Source organism: Podarcis pityusensis (genome assembly GCF_964106645.2).
Source record: "Podarcis pityusensis genome assembly, chromosome: 8".
Taxonomy (NCBI): Eukaryota; Metazoa; Chordata; class Lepidosauria; order Squamata; family Lacertidae; genus Podarcis; species Podarcis pityusensis.
This window is the reverse complement of record NC_138033.1, coordinates 18,237,065-18,254,021: the sequence shown is the minus strand read 5'-3', so window position 1 is coordinate 18,254,021 and position 16,957 is coordinate 18,237,065. Positions and strand designations below refer to the sequence as shown.

General features: G+C 45.1%; 1 protein-coding gene across 1 annotated transcript in view; it reads left to right on the top strand.

Annotated features, from left to right (window-relative positions):
* Positions 1-5,501: 5,501 nt before the first annotated feature.
* Positions 5,502-16,957, top strand: part of LOC308483169 (IgGFc-binding protein-like) — a gene marked incomplete at its 5' end in the record, with an annotated part of 40,718 nt that continues 29,262 nt past the window's right edge. Inside the window, 7 exons of the mRNA XM_081016755.1 lie at positions 5,502-5,543; positions 8,132-8,180; positions 9,310-9,363; positions 11,905-13,131; positions 14,541-14,890; positions 15,242-15,815; positions 16,241-16,842. Of these exons, the coding sequence (XP_080872881.1) occupies positions 5,502-5,543; positions 8,132-8,180; positions 9,310-9,363; positions 11,905-13,131; positions 14,541-14,890; positions 15,242-15,815; positions 16,241-16,842 (2,898 nt within the window). The remainder of the gene's footprint in view (positions 5,544-8,131; positions 8,181-9,309; positions 9,364-11,904; positions 13,132-14,540; positions 14,891-15,241; positions 15,816-16,240; positions 16,843-16,957) is intronic.

Here is a 16,957-nt window from a genome sequence, read left to right as displayed (position 1 = left end):
CCTTTTTATTGGGTATAGTGGGTGAAGAGTGACCAAGGGAAGATGAAAAGACTGTTTATGTATGCAACAACAGAGGCAAGAATTCTCTTAGCCCCAAAATGGAAACAACAAGAAGTACCAACAAAAGAAGAGTGGCAGAGGAAGATGATGGACTTTGCAGAACTGGTGAAGCTGTCAGGAAAAATCCAAAACCAGCGTGATCAAGTATTCCAGAAGGACTGGAGTAAATTTATACAGTATTTGAAAGATTACTGTAAGCAATTTAACATCACTAGCAGGGTTTTCTGAAGACTCGTAATGAGAAACTTTCTCCCTTTTTATTTTAACCTACATTTTAATGTATTTTTGTAATGAGTGAAACTAGAATTGGAAAACATATAAAATGCAATGATATAAAGGTTGATTTTGAAAGCCATAAGTCGGGAGGGAAGGAAGTCAATGGGCTCTAAAGAGCCAGAGAGGTAAAGTGGATAACAATGATATGATTGTATATTATTAAATGGAAAACTAATAAAATTATATACAAAAAAAGGAATAACACTTGTAGTTTAATGGTGAATTTTGGACACAATGGAGATGTAAAATATTTGGATTATCATAAAAAATGCAGGAGGAAATGATTAACAATAGGACCCACAAAGGGGAGGAGGGAAGTCCAGGAGATTCTTTAGAATCTTGTTTTATGTTGTATGTTGGATATGTGTTTGTAAAATTTTAATCTGAAAAAAACAAATAAATTAATTTTTTTTTAAATCAACTGGAGTATTGTGAAGGAAGGTGTGTCCGAATGACTAGTGAACAGGGCTTTATTTTTAGATGGAGATACAATTATTTAAATCAGATTTTTATTTTTATTTTTGCAGTAAACCCACATGAAAATTGCAACCAATATCCTCCTGGGTTCCAAGAGGCAAGAAAGGGATGGTTTGCTTTGGTCATTGGGTCTGGGCGGCTTGAGGTGTACGTCTTCAGGCTTCAGTGGGAATCTCATATACGTGAGTAGAATGTCAGGTGTTTTATTTGTCTAACACCTTCAGCTAACACAGGGGAGGTTTCTGTTTAACTCCATCCTCTGGCAATGTAAACTTACACAGTGATTTACAAGCAATGCATATTCCCCAGGGAGAGCTTTGGCTGAGAGCCACAAACCACAGAATAATAGGCTCTCTGAGACTTCATAGTGAGTGGTTAAATTCCAGTCAAAAACTGATCTTCCGGGACAAGTCCCTAGGTCAGGAAATTAAATATATTTCCTTCATCCTTCCGCATGTTCAGGAGGTGTTGTATATTTGTTTGTTGCATGGGCATGGAACAAAACTGGGCATTTATGCTATGAACCAGCAATGTGCAGGCGAAGGTTCTTGTGCTTGCAGAGCAAGTGATGTGCTCCTAGGAACCAGGGAAACTGCAGAATCAGACCATTTGGCCCAGCATTGTTTACACCAGGGGTGGGGAAGCTGTGGCTCACCATGTGCCAAATTTGGCCCAGCAGGAGTCTCAATTTGGCCTATGAGGCTGCTTTTCACAAACCACACCCACCTGCCCCACACCTGAAGCCATCTAGGATGTTAAGTGTGGGGCATGTACTGACCTGGCTACAAAGGGACAATCTGGAACTTAAAGTTAGCTCCTGGTTGTTCCCTTTTTCTTATGTTTTAGCAGTGATTTCAGTGCAACCCACTTCATGCAAGCGATTCCTGCAGCTGGCAGGCTTGACTTCGGTGCCCATCACCTGATGGTCACCTGATGGTCATTGAGCTGATGAGCAGCTTTGCAAATGCCAAGTGCAGGGCTGAGAAAGCCCCTTGTGCTGTGGTTCCCAAGCACTCGACAACCAGCAGGGGTGGGGTGGAGATACATAACAAAAACATTCTCCACACCTTGTCAACACTGGCTAGCAGTGGTTCTCCAGAATTTCAGATGAGGGTCTTGCTGAGCATTCATTATTAAGAGTTTCTGGGGATCGAACCTGAGACCTTCTGCATGCAAGGCAGATGACCCACCACTGAGCTGTAGCCCTTCCCCTGTAATGCAGACATTGGATTCCAAGTACTATGCTTTTCCTTTGTGGGTTCTTTATAGGGATGGGGGAGAAATCCGATTCAGTTCATGTTGAAAGGCAAATCTCATGTGAACTTTCTGAAACAATATGTCAACCGAAACACAGTCATTCTACAAAATTCACACTCCTCCGAATTTTGTAATGTGGTTCTCAGAGCCCCTGGCAGGTTGGGGGGAGCAGAAAGTGGGGTCCCAGGGAAAGCATCGGTGGTGGGCTCTTGCAGGACTCAGGCAGTTCCCCAGGGATAAACAACAAAGATCCCCTGTGTTGCAAACAGAACAATCTAACAACCCCAAAGCAACACAGTAGGCTAATAATATGATTACAACACTTCTATATCACTACTGAATTGTATCTTAATTTACAATTAGATAGCCTACAATATATACATGGTGACACCAACTAATTGAGGATGTTTCACCCCTCCCATTGCAAGAATCTGCTGACAATGTTTCAGAAAGGAGGGGGTGGATTTTGCTCATCGCTTCTTCCACTCCAGCCTGTGGGAGTCTGAGTGTTATCTGTAAATAGATAAGGTGACCTCATCAAGCAGCTGTAACACTCATGCAGTCCAGCGTCTCCAATTAGTCTTTAGTTAGTTTATGCAGTAACTATAGAGAATAAAAGAAGTTATACTTCAGAGCTGTCATTTGTGTGGTTCATGATCTGCTGTGCTCCACTGACTTTTGGAACTGAGTTTGGTGCTCACAGCTCTAAGCTGTGAGTCCACAGCACTTAGACCTGCTCCCTGCAGTGGAAGGTCTCTGGGAGTGCTTTTCCAGCTCGCCTGGCCCAGTCGGGGCTGAAGAGGTTGAGCCCAGTCATTGGCACTGGCTCAAAGGCAAAACTGGCACTAATATGAGTTAAGAAAATGTCCCAAAGCAAGGGATTGTTTGGCTAGTATAATATCACAAAGAATCACTCAAGCTTGAGGCAACATACCTTCCAAGGTAAGTGTAAAGTCAGACAAAGCACAACTTATGCAGGGAATAAGTTGAAGGATGTTGGTGCTCCAAAAACAGCAGTAGGACAGTCCTTCCAAGTGTTTCAAATGTTCTTCCTCAGCTGATAATAATACCAAATAAAACCAAGTACATTCAAATACAATAAATGAGATGCTATACCTGAACATTCTACAAACGGTTATTACACAATAAGAGATACATTACCAAGTAAAATGTCCAAAAGGGTACACAGGATACAAATGGTTCAGCATTCACTAATCAGTGTAATTGGCTGACACTGTTAGCTAAAACATGGTTGCATCCCCAGGGATGTCAGATGCTCATGCCAGACTCTTAATCTCAGGGCCGTGGGCTTGAGCTCCATGTTGAGCAAAAGATTCCTGCATTGGAGGGGCTTGGACAAAATGACCCTCGTGTTTCCTTCCAACTCTATGATTCTCTGTCTCTACGTTTCTGTGTCATGGCCTTGAGGGTTGGGGAAGGGGAACATGGTAGCATGAGAGCCAGCAGAAGCAGGCAGTTGATGTGAGTGTCTCTGATCCTTCATGAGCGCTCAGTTATCTGAGGTTTGGACAAGGGGAGTCCGGTTCTTAAAGAGAGCCGTGAGTCAACAGGAGACATTTTTTCCTATACCCCCAACCATGAGGTGTTTCCTGCAGCAACAAAGCTTTGTGGCGACCATATGAATCAGGAAAGAACAGGAAGCAGTTTGTGCTGATTGTGCGGCTGCAATTGCTTTGTGTCGTGTTACAGATAAGGGTTCTTGGCATATGGAGAGAAAGTAAGCAGAGGAATAACTATTTGGTGTGGCTCCACTACTAAAGAGGGCTTAGCTTTTCTAGCACGGCAGCAGTTGCGGCCCAGCTTGGGTGCTGATGAGCCAGGGGGTAACATAGTTGTCCTGTGTGGCTGGCTGTCATCATGGCAGCTGTGGGTGCTGGTGGGATTTCCCGCCAAACGAGCCAATCTCAGCCCTGGTGGTGTGGCTCTGGCGGCAGACCTTTCAGAGGAACAGACCAAAGGCAGCTGTGCTGCAATTGGGCAGTGCAGTCACAAACTGGATGTCCCACTTGCCCAGGCTGAATGCCGTGGCTCTGTCCGAAGGTAAACAGGCAGGGCACATGTTTGGCCTTGCTGTGGAATTAATTGGTCGCTGTAGAAGAAGAGTTTGGATTTGATATCCCGCTTTATCACTACCCGAAGGAATCTCAAAGCAGCTAACATTCTCCTTTCCCTTCCTCCCCTACAACTAAACACTCTGTGAGGTGATTGGGGCTGAGAGACTTCAGTGAAGTGTGACTAGCCCAAGGTCACCCAGCAGCTGCATGTGGAGGAGCGGAGACGCGAACCCAGTTCCCCAGATTATGAGTCCACCGCTCTTAACCACTACACCACACTGGCTGTAGTTGGGTCCGGAAAGGAATTTCAGCCTGTCTGGGTTTTTGTTTTGGTTTGGTTTTGCCTTATTAGGAGCAATTGTCACAACTTTTGGTGGGAAAAGGCATTGGGTTGGATCCTTAGCCTAAAGCTAAGGATCAAATTCAGCTTCAGGATCAAATTTCAGGGTTAAAGGGCTCCAGGGGGAGTGTTATGTCCTGAAGCCATGGAAACACCTCAAATGGTGACCTGGCGGGTTTCACCTCATTATGACTTGTGTTGTGAGGGGCCTCCTTATCAGTAGGATCAGCTATGATGGATTATCATCCTGCAGGCACATTGGCTAATTCAGGATACATAGCCAATGTGCCTGCTTACATCTGTAATCAATAAAGTTGCGGCCATGTTCATTTCCAAAATGCTGCTGTGCCATTCTTGCTGTTCTTACACATCCACAATCCTTACAACACCGCGGGGCAACCCCTGGCCTGCTGTGCTGTGGTTCACAATAGCACCAGCTCATAAATGTGCTAAGTGAGACCCCTAAGTCAAATTGCTTTTCATGTTACCCTGCTGTAAGCAGGAAACACCAAGCATAAAATGAATTCCCCTCCAATTTGAGTCATTTCAGATATATTGCAGCAGCAGTTTCCTGAATACACAGGGGTGAGAAGCAAGCTTGGCTTCCACATTCATTCTCTTGTATTGCTCAATCCAGCAAAATCTGCAACTCATGCTGGGTATGTGGGACCATGAATTAATCTGTTTGTCTCAGTTTCTCATTTTTTCCAGTCTGAGATTCAGCTTGCTACATTCCTGCACCAGTAGTTCTTTTTAAAAGTCTAATATACATGATTCCCCCCCCCCAACATTTCCCCAAGTACACATACTTTTGTATGCAGTTTTGCTTATTTTACAATATCCTATGCCTCAGCCAGAAAGTATGGATTAAAAAAAACAAAAACAAAAGAACCTCAACTCACTGGAAAGGAGTAGGTTTGGATGAACTAAGGTTGTTGAGCTTTTTTTGCATAATCGCAAAAAAGATCTTTTTGAGCTATTTTTTTTTTTTAATCGCCAAAAACGACACTGTTGACATGGGTTACCAGTATTCCGGCTATGTCCAGGAAATTCCAGATGTATTGCAACCCTAGGATGAGCCTGTCAATTACTCATTTTAAAAATATTAAAGTCAGTTTGTGCATTCCCACATTAGTTCCCTTTTTATTAAAAAAATAAAAATAGTCCTTTTGAAAGCTGTCAGCATCTACGTGTACATTTCTCCCAGTGTAGATGTTTTTGCAAACAGTTTCCTTTGACATAGTGTCATCTGACTTCACTGGAGAAAAAGTCGATGCAGAGATAAGGTTTCATTCAGCAGCTCTGTTTTTGTACCAGGTGCACAATCCAGGATCTTGAGTTTGTTGTTTGCTCACAAGTAAAGAGTGATGCCTGTCATCCTGAGCATTTCGTGATGTCACAGCTCACATTAGTAACTTTAAACCCTCAAGTTTGTGCTCTGCACAGATGGTCACAGAAAAGTTCTGGTGGATTCTTGCATCTTCTGCAGCAAAACGGTCACATTCTGTGTGCTCCATTTGTCCTCAAGTGCTACGTGAAACTAATGGAATCTCATGGGAAATGGCCCAGTAGTCTGTAAGTGCTAGGTTGGCTTGCAGAATTATGAAGGTGGCCTCTATGTCCCCACATATGTCATTGGTTGGATGACTGAGTTGGCCACCCCTGGCCAAGTCCCTCGGTGTAACATGCAACACAAGGCATCAAATAACAGAAAACATTTGTAGTGGGCGAGTTCCAGTGGGTGGCATGAGCTCTTAATCCTCTTGACTAACATGATTTAAGTCAACAGAGGGTTAAGGAGCCATGACTGCCGAGATACATTCCCATCCCCTCCCATGTGAAAGGAGGCAACAAATATTGACCAAAGGGCTCAGCAAACTCTTTTAAGGAGGGGGTTCCAAGAAATGTTAGAGTAAGAGGTGCGGTAGCATTGAGTAGTGAAGACAGGGGCGTGTGGTGTGAGAGCAAGAAACGAAGGCTGGAGATGTTAATAAAGGAAGATCCTTTAAGCTAAGCTAAGAAGAAGGCATGCTGGGCAAATCCTCACCTTGATCAATCTATGTCCCCACTGCAGAAGGATGTGCGGATCCAGAATTGTCCTCCATAGTCACCTACAATCACACTTGTTAAAAAAAATAAAATTTTATTAAAGATTTCTTAATTTACAAAAAGACATGCATTGTCTCTTTTTCCAAGCTGTGTTTTCTACAAATCAGTTTCATTTGTTGTGAGACATTAGTGTTATATACAATGTTAGGTTAGGAAGAAGAGGGGGAGGGGGAATGGTGAGTGGCGTGGGGTCGGGTGGCAATGCTTCAATTCTTCTACTTAGTGTTTGTGTAGGGTTTTGCGTCAGTGTCAGTTGTGTGGGTTCTCTTACTATTCACTTGTATTTCCTTGGGGGTGGCCTTGGGTTTGGTTGGTTGTAGTGAGATTTGTTTTTGTGTGGGGTGTGTGTGTGTGTGTGTGTGTGTGTTTGCCAGATTGATTCGTATGCTGTTGGTGGGTTCTTGTTGTTGTCTTGTTGGACTGTGTATGTGATGAAGGGTAACCATAGCAGGGTAAAAGCATCTTCTTCTATTTGTCCCGTGTCAATTTCAGTTTGTTGGTACCTACAGACACACTGTCAAGACCATATTCATGGAAGACAATCTAACTCAGCTATGAGTGATAAGAAGAAGAAGAAGAAGAAGAAGAAGAAGAAGAAGAAGAAGAAAGTTTTACCCCCTAGACTGGTAGCTTGTAAGGCAGGCGGTAGGGGGCTGGCTGAGGACACACTGTGGTGGTCATTATCATTAATTCCATTTATTATCTACCCTTCACCAGCAGGTCCCAGGGCAGGTAAAAACAATTTAAAATTCAGAATTAAAAACAGCTGCAACAGAATACAGCCACAGGGATAGGGTGAACCCGGAAAGCACATATCTCAGGTGTCAAAAGGCCGGGGTTAAGAGGGATGTCTTCAGCATTCACCAAAAGCTGTAATGAAGAAGCCAGACATATCTCTGTGGGAGGGAGTTCCACAACCGCAGAGAATGTCCCCTGCCAGGCCACCACTACAAAACCTATGTGGAAGGTGGAACTACCAAGAGAGGCTCCTCTGTTGATCTTAATAGACCCAGAGAGGATCTGTAGGAAAGGAGGTGGTCTTTCAGATACCTGGGGCCTAAATAATGTAGGGCTTTGAAGAGTAGCAATAGCACCTTGAACTGGGCTTGGAAGCAAAGCGCCAGCCAGTTCTTAGTATAGGTGGTTGGTTGGGCAGTGGTCAGGCAGTTATTTGTCCTAATCAATCAGCTTCCACTGGTGGGGATTGCTTCTGAGTAAACATCTACAGGATGCATCTGCAAAAGAGGATGTACTACATGCCCTTTTAGTACTGTTGGGAAGAAATTCGAGATTTTCTCCAGAAAGCCTCTCTTGGGCCCTAAGCACACTGCGCTGAGTAAACCACACTGCCCCAAGCACTCCAGCTCATGATCCTTTAAGTAATCCAAACTTAAACACGTAAACACTTTCGTGGTAAGGAGAATTGCATGTGTATTGACCCAAATCTGAGCTTACTGTCCCTCCTCCAGGAAGCAATGACTCAACCTATCACACACCTCTGTATATGCTACCTTAATGTGCTGGGGACTCCCTCCAGTATAAATGTGGCAAACTTGTCACCAAGAGAATTAGGAGCTTCCCAGCAGGTAAGTGGACTTTTCTCATTAGACATCTGTGAAATGAACATGGGAGGAGTGTGAGGAAATGGATAAGTCCACCGAGCTTTCTTTGATTATGTACTATCTGGTTTCAGAAGCCCGTATGCAGGCTATATTCAAAATTATATCTTAATAGATTTGCAAATGAAGTAAATGGGGGAAACATACTTTGCTTTTAGAGGAAAAATATACTTCACAGCAAGCATCATCTTAGAAGAAGCACTCTGTGCTTTGCAAGAGAGAATTGGGAATGTCTGCGTAATACCCACTCTTGTTATTTTTAATGATATAATAATTTTAAAAATAAAATAAAAAAGTGATTCATCTATCAAAGACTTTTTATTCCATTTGTTCCTAACCATTTAATCCTATAAAACGAGACAGCCTTAATAGATAGATGCAGTATTTCTGAAAGGAGGGTTTGACATATTTATTTATTCAGAAAGGTTTGTAGACCACTTAATCACAAAACTCTCTAAGCAAAAATGATCAGTAAAATTATCAACAGAACACAGCTAAGATTCACAAAACTTTTTTAAAAAAACAACACCTGAGTATACACAAAAAAAGAGAAAACACAGATGAATTCAGTCAACAAAAGCAAAAATTGGTACAAAAATAAGCTTTCAGTAGGCATCTAAAACCTCGAGTTAAGAACTTCATTCATTCTGGAGGTCCATTTTTAACCTGAAACTGTTCTTAACCTGAGGTACCACTTTAGCTAATGGGGCCTCCCGCTGCCGCTGTGCAATTTCTGTTCTCATCCTGAAGCAAAGTTCTTAACCCGAGGTACTATTTTTTGGTTAGCGGAGTCTGTAACCTGAAGAGTCTGTAACCTGAAGCGTTTGTAAACCGAGGTACCACTGTATAGCAAAGGTACCTGCATAATGTCAATAGACAGGGAGCTCCAAAGCATAAATGATGCCATGTTGAAAGGTTGACTCCTTGCAGATGCAGAATGAATATCATAATGTATGCCAGTAAAGAAAAAGAAAAAGAAACAATACATTCACACATTTACCATTGGCTCTAGTTTGGTCCTTACTCTTTGATGCACTTGCATCATAAGGTTGAGCACCAAAGTGTCATTCCTCTTTCTTCTCTTCTTGTTTTGCAGCCATGGGGATGAGGATGCTGCTGCCAATCGCTGTGGGGCTCACCCTCCTCGGTGGTGAGTAGAGACTTGGGTGGTGTGACTAGGAAATTGTCCAAGGACGAAAGTCTGCAAATAGGAGGACTGAATGGGCAACCCACAATTCAGCCATGTGACCAGATAACAATCGGTAGCAGATAAGAGTCACATAGTTGGGGAGATCTATAGACAATGTATCCATGCCTCTGATGAGGTTTGCCACAAATTTAGTGAATTGTCAGGAGTACAGGCTTTGGATATGGGCTGGTTGTGGGCTTAGTGATTGCAAAATCTAGGCAGACCCTCAAATCATGTACTAGGATGAACATTCTTCAGGTGATATGCAATGAATTCTACTTGTTTTGTGAGCCCACCCGGAGTAGGAATCACCACTTTAAAGGATCACGGGACTAAGAGTGTCTTAACCCCTACCCTGCCTGAGACATTTGTGAGCTTCTGAAAGCCAGAGTAGATGATAACAGTAGACGGGCCAAGACACTTCAGTGTGTAGCGATATGTGTACCTGTGTGCAGGGCTGGATTTAGGTTTGATGAGGCCCTAAGCTGCTGAAGGTAATGGGGCCCTTTATATGTCCAGCTGTACTTTGTCAATAACAAATGGTCGCTGTTTTTTTGTGTTGAACATATGCTATATGGTAATTTATGGACCTAATAGGTATCTAAAGCCATTTGCACATGTTGCCATACAACCAGTCCATGCAGAATGTAGGCACCCTATATATAGAAATGAGCAAACCAGTGATATTTTAGGGAGCAGGCGGGGCCCATTACTTACATCATAGGAGCCTACACAACACAAAACACTGTTGGTGAATGTAGGTTTTATTTTATTTGTTTTGTATCTTATATTTTGGAAATGTACATCCAGGTTTTGTTCCTTTAAATTTTTGGGGGGTCCCCAAGAGAGTGGGGCCCTAAGCTACAGCTTGTTTAGCTTATATGTAAATCCAGCACTGCCTGTGTGCATGCAAGGACGCTGAATACGAGGGTGTGAATAAACAGAGTCAGAATCGAATGTACTATTTCTTCATCCTGAGCAAAATCTGGGATCCTGAGAATTTAATTATTCCTCCCTGCTACTCTTTCCTTTTTTAAAAAGAGCAAGTTCCTAGCCAGTGGAAAGTATGAGATATTATTATAGAAGATAGTGTCAGTTTGAAGCTTCGGAAAGCAGAGGATATGTCTACACAGGATTCCAGGTAGGCCCTCCTTGACAGAGGCCGGTCCCTTTACTGAAGGAACGGCCTAGAGGGAAGCCCTCCCTTTGAAAGAGTCCCCTATTTGAAGGGATGACTAGTGTGATAGGACTCAGCTACACAGCTGCAAATAAAATGTTTTAAGTGTGTTGTAAAGCGCATTATACAATGGTGGCACTAGATGGCAATGGTGAGTTATGGCAAATTCAATATATTTTTCAAAACATTTTTTTAAAGCATTATCACATTATTTATATGTGTGTAGATTCCACCTCAGCCTCATTTAAAGTTAAAGAGATGCCTGAAGTATCAGTAGCAGCAGTAGCAGTAGATAATAAATGAAATCCAGCAAGCAGGTTGTTAGGGGGCAGCGAGGCAAGTCTGGATTCAGTCTCCCTTTCCCCAGCAAAACAGCTGATGGCCAGAATGAAATCTTTTGAAAAAGAGCTAACTACACATGCATGAGAAGCCCAGATATTCCGCATGAGCCAGGGGCTCATGGGTCTGCCAGTATCTTCTCTGGCACACATGACCTCTGTCTATGCCACCTCAAATATCCACAATGCATGAGAGAAGTGTTTGCTTTTCTCAATCAGTTCCTGTTTGCTCTGGCTTAGCCTCTCCTGCTTTGAACACAACCCCTTAGGCATGCCTACATTTTGTTGGGTGTGAGGATTGGACACTCGCCATCTTTTCCCTGCTGAACAGAGGGAAGCAGCAAAGAATGTCTCTCTGTGGGGCTGATGTCATTGCTTCCCCCTCTGATCTTTTGTGGTCCTGCCTCTTTTTCTGCTCTTCTAGATCCATTTTGTGTTATGCCACCCTTTTGACATCGATTTTGTGAGGGGCACCCATGGCACTTTCTAAAATTTCCAAAAATGCCTATTGCACTGGGAAGTTGGAAACGTCTGACATGGGGCTACTCTGCTAGATGATGTAATAAGTATTCTTATTTCTGGGGTGTGTACAGAAATTTTTTGATGGGATAACCCTTTGGTAAGGCACATTGTCAAGACTTGCAGGCATTACTTGGGCATTTAGATTCTTTTATTGTCTTCCCATAAAGTCCTTGTTCAATTAAAGGAAAAACAAAATATTTATTTCCCACCGTCAGATATTTTGGTGGGGGGATTTTATAGACCCTGTCATAATACCCAGACATCATACTGTCCAACCTTTGGAGATCCAAACCCACAGGTATGTCTTCTGGGATGTGCTCCTGGGCAAGTCAGGTGACCCACTCCTCACTCCCCAAATCTCACGAGGTGCCTAAAAATACACGAGATTGCAGCCCCCAAAAAGTGCTTTCTGGGTTGCAGAAGGACAGTGGAAGAGCATGCTTACTTTTCTTTCTTTTCTTCCAGGCTTCCATGCCGTAATGCCCACTGGCCGGGAGTTCATCACAGCCTTCCTGCAAAACCATAAGCTGGACTACTCTGAAGCTCAGTTCCAGCTCTATGTTTCCGGCTACTCACCTTTTACCACCGTCACTATCTCAGTCTACAAATCTAAGTTCCACAGCCAATTCCCCCTTGCCCGGGGTCAGACTGCAAAAGTGAAGATACCAGCTTATGCAGAGATGGCCAGCACAGCTAAATTCTGCTACACCGTCGTGGTGAAAGCTAACCAAGACATCTCTGTGTTGGCCCTCAACTCCAAGAAGAATACAGCCGACACCACCGTGATCTACCCAGTCCACAGCCTAGGCTCTGAATACTACATCCTCACACCTCCTGGAGAGCTGTCCAATTCATACAAGGAGTTCTCCATCATTGCGTGGCAGGACCTCACTGCGGTGGAGATCAATCTCAAGGGCAGCGTGAGATTCCAGGGGCGCATCTACCCAGCAGGCAGCAAGCTGAATGTTGTCCTTTCTCCATACGAAGCCATCCAGCTCCAGAGCCGCCAAGACCTCTCTGGCACCCTTGTAAAATCAGCACGGCCAGTGGCAGTGCTGAGTGGGCACACCTGCGCCAATATGAACACCAATTGCAACCATGTGGTGGAGCAGCTTCTGCCAGTGTCTAGCTGGGGCCGGGCCTTCTTTCTCCTCCCACTCTCTTTCCAGACAAAGTACGACCTTGCATACATAGTGGCGTCCCAGCCCACCACAGTCACCTGTGTCTCTGGTGGGATCCATACGAACTACAACCTTGTGGCCGGGCAGGTGCTTCAGCTGAAAGTCTCACGTTCGGGTCCCATTTACATCACAGCCAACGTGGGCATCCAGGTCTTCTTCTTTTGCACCGGTGGTACCCATTCTGGCCTGACCTTCGACCCCTTCCTCCTCAGTATCCCTGACGTGTTCAGCTACTGTACATCTTACACCCTTGGGGGCCTGGAGGACTTTGACAATTCTGCGTTCATCGTTGCTAAGACCGCTGCTGCTTCTGGGATCACCATGGATGGTCGTGCGTTGAGTGGCACCTCTTGGAGACAGATTCCAGGAACAGAATACTCCTGGAGCGAGTACAGTCTGGGGAAGAAAGAAAGCACCCATTCCATGACACATCCCAGCATCCCCTTTGCCCTGCTAAGTTTTGGCATTGCCAGCAGGAATGCCTATGGTGCATTGGCACTCTGCCATCGTGGTGAGTTGTGGGGCTTGTTGAGGTGGGAGATCAAGGTGCTGAATTTCCGTTGAGCAAAGGATGATCAGCATTGCAGGGTCCGAATCCCTGCTCAGCAATGGAACTCAATGCATGATCTTGGGCCAATCTCTCTCTTTCAGTGTAACCAACCTCACAGGGCTCTTGAGGAAATAAATTGGGCTTCCCTCCTTGTGCATAGCTTCTTGGAGAAAGGGTTGGATACAAAGGTAGTCTCCAGTTCATTGGAACATAGGAATATAGGACCTGCCTTAAAATCATAGATTTGTAGAGCTGGAAGTATCACCTAGTCCAACCCCCTGCAATGAAGGAATCTCAACTAAGGCATGCGTGACAGATGGCCATACAACCTCTATTTGAAAACCTTGCATGTAGGAGAGGTCACCACCTTCCAAAGCAGTCTGTTCCTTATACTGAGTCAGACCACTGGTCTACCTAGCTCAGTACTGTCAACACTGATGGTCAGTGGATCATCTGCCATAGCAGTTTCTCCCTCCCCCTCCCCCACCCCAGTCTTACGTAGTCTTTCTAGATTGCCCACATGGCAAGAAGAGAGAGTGTGCAATCAGGACTGAGTAGCTGACAGTCTTAGTCATATACAACTCTCTCGTGGCTTTTCTGCCTGGAAACACATGGGAGGGACCTCTTGCCACAGCAACACATTTGGACTGGGATTGGCTGAGTGGAGCAGAGCGCTGGCCAGATAAGAGAAGATGGACAGAAATGTCACCAGGAGCAACTCTAAATTCAAATGTTAGTAGAAAATGTGTGCAAGGCAGGAAAGCATGTGTAGCTTTGAGATTTTGGGGGGAAATCCTTAAAAAAAAAAAAATCATTGAAATTCTCCTTGGGAGTGCTCTGATGGTGTTTCCTGCTTGGCAGGGGGTTGGACTCGATGGCCCTTGTGGTCTCTTCCAACTCTATGATTCTATGATTCTATGATTCTAGGTCTTTGCCCTATAGCCTCAAGTGCAAGAGCCTTTGCTGTGTGCAGTGCCTATATAGCTGTGCATGCCTAGGTACGCAGCTCTTTGCAGATGTTGCCTTGAGCATGTGCACATCTAGAGGATTTAGTTAGCAGCATGCATAATGTTGAGGGCCTGAAACATTGGCATGGACCCACCGACCTTCATCTCCAAGTGTTTGGCATGTATATGGAGAAGGTCAGACAATGAGAGGATAGCTTAAGTATTGCTATCAGAACTTTATCATTTAACTTGTCGGATGTGTTGGGCTATACAGGGGGAAAAGCTGGCTTCCTCCATCCCTCAATCTATTGCTCTGATTGTGTCGAAGGCCACCCATTCAACCTCTCCTCTCTCTCTCTTCTTGTGCCCATTCTCTTCCTCTCTTCCCCACTCTTATACTAACCCCTCCTCTTTTCTCACCAGCCTCTCAGCCTGTCCCCCAACCATCCTGCAGTTCCACCAAGTGCCGGAAGAAGGAGACTTGCCAGATCAGGAACGGCCAGCCTGTATGTGTGGCACAGTCTACTGCCACCTGCTGGTCTCTGGGTGACCCCCATTACCGTACTTTTGACAAGCAGAAATACAACTTCATGGGCACCTGCACCTACACACTGGCCAAGACCTGTGGATCGGACACGACACTCCCAGCTTTCCACATCACAGCCAAAAATGAGAACCAAGGCAGACGGAGCGTCTCCTTCATAGGGTTTGTGACAGTCCAGGTCTATGGATACCACATAAGTATGGCCAGAAAGGAGTATGGCATAGTCAGGGTAAGAACAATAGCATTCCATTGTCTTAACTGCATGAACCAGGGCCCATATCAGGCTAGGGATGAATGGGTCAGTCAACTTCCATTCTGTGTCACTTTTGCATGTGCTAATTACACTGAGGACTGATCATCCTATTAGGACTATCCCTCCTGATATTTCTGAATGGGCATGTGTAGTTCTATTTTAAATAGTTTATTGTGGCACACCATGACTTGGATTGCATACGTTGGGTGCCACATTGGGTGTGGCTAGTCCTGTTTCACAGCAGGTAGTTGGAACAACTCCCAACTCTATCACCCTACACTAGGGGCTTCCATAATGCATATCTAACAGTAACATATTCTGTACCAGGTGAATAACCAACGCTCCCAGCTGCCCATCTCCCTGCAAGAGGGGAAGCTGCGTCTATACCAGAGCGGGACCTCTGTCTTCATCGAGACTGACTTCTCACTGAAGGTTTCCTATGACTGGAACAACCGCCTCTGGGTGAAGATTCCCAGCAGCTTCTTTGAGAACGTTTGCGGCTTGTGCGGTAACTACAATGGTGACCCTACTGATGACTTCAAGACCTCAGCTGGGTCCTTGGCCCCCAGCCCTGTGGAGTTTGGGAAGAGCTGGAAAGTGGACGATGGCAACAAGCTCTGCTGGGATGACTGCCATGGAGAATGCAAGAAGGTCACCTTGGAGGTGCTCATCAAATACAAAGTGGAGACTTTCTGTGGCTGGATCAGCAAACGGGAGGGCGGCCCGTTCAGCCAGTGCCACTCTGTCATTGACCCCGAAATCTTTGTGGAAAACTGTGCCTATGACCTCTATATCTACGAAGGGCACCGAGAGACTTTGTGCCAAGCGCTGCAGAGCTATGCCGATGCCTGCCAGAGGGAAGGCGTAACCCTGTTGGACTGGAGAAGACTCACGGGCTGCTGTGAGTAGAATTAATTGCTTATGACAGGGGTCCCCAAGCTCCTTTGGGCCCAGGATCACATTTGGAAATATAAGAAACTGTTGTGGGCAACGCAAATTGCCCGTTTCCCAGAAGAAAAATTGGTGGTGCTCATAATGCTTTCCTTCCCAAAAATTCAAAACACTTATACATTGCTCAAAACAAATAAAACACAGGAGGCAACTGTATTAAGTAACACTGTAAATTAAATAACAAACAATTTGCCTCTATTTCACAACACCCAGCCTCAGCAGCTTGGGGCATCCATCTCAATCTACCTAAAGGCTGTCTTACCATTGGTGCTGGGAGTAATGGGTGTGCAATCTCTCTGATAATAAATCCCAATGAAAAAGAAAGGGATTGTGGATAATTGTGTCCTCATTCTTCTCTGTCTCTCTCTTTTGCAGTGCTCTCCTGCCCTGAGAACAGCCAGTACAAGCTCTGCGGCTCAGCCTGCCCAGCCACTTGCAACGACCAAGCTCTTCCTTCCAACTGCTCTTCATCACGCTGCGTGGAAACTTGTCAGTGCAACGAGGGTTTTGTGCTGGAAGCTGGGAAGTGTATCCCCAAGGCAGCTTGCGGTTGTGCCTTCGAAGGGAAGCTCTTTTCTCCCGGCGAGCAGTTCTGGGGAGACAGCACATGCACAAAGCGCTGCATCTGTGACCCGCAGAGCAAGCAGATGAAATGCCAGCCTGCCAGCTGCAAGGCTGGAGAGCAGTGCAGGGTGGAGAATGGCCTCCAGAACTGCTACCCAACTGGTTACGCCACCTGTTCTGCAGCCGGTTACTCTCATTACCACGGTTTTGATGGTCAGAGTTTTAACTTCCAGGGCACCTGCCTCTACACATTTGCAGGACTCAGCCAGAAGCACAACGACTTGGTGGATTTCCAAGTCTTAGTCCAGAACTCAGGCCAGGGCAGCTGGTCTACATCCCTCAACAAACTGGTCAAGGTTCAAGTCTATGGCCTGGAGATAACAGTCAGCTGGGCTCATCATGGAAGAGTTCTGGTGAGTCTAAATGAGGCCTCCTTTGGGGAGCGAGTCTGTTAAAATCCTGCACATATCTATGGAGCACATATGTGCGTGCCCCGTCCCCATTCCACCCTGTTCCACCCTCCGTTCC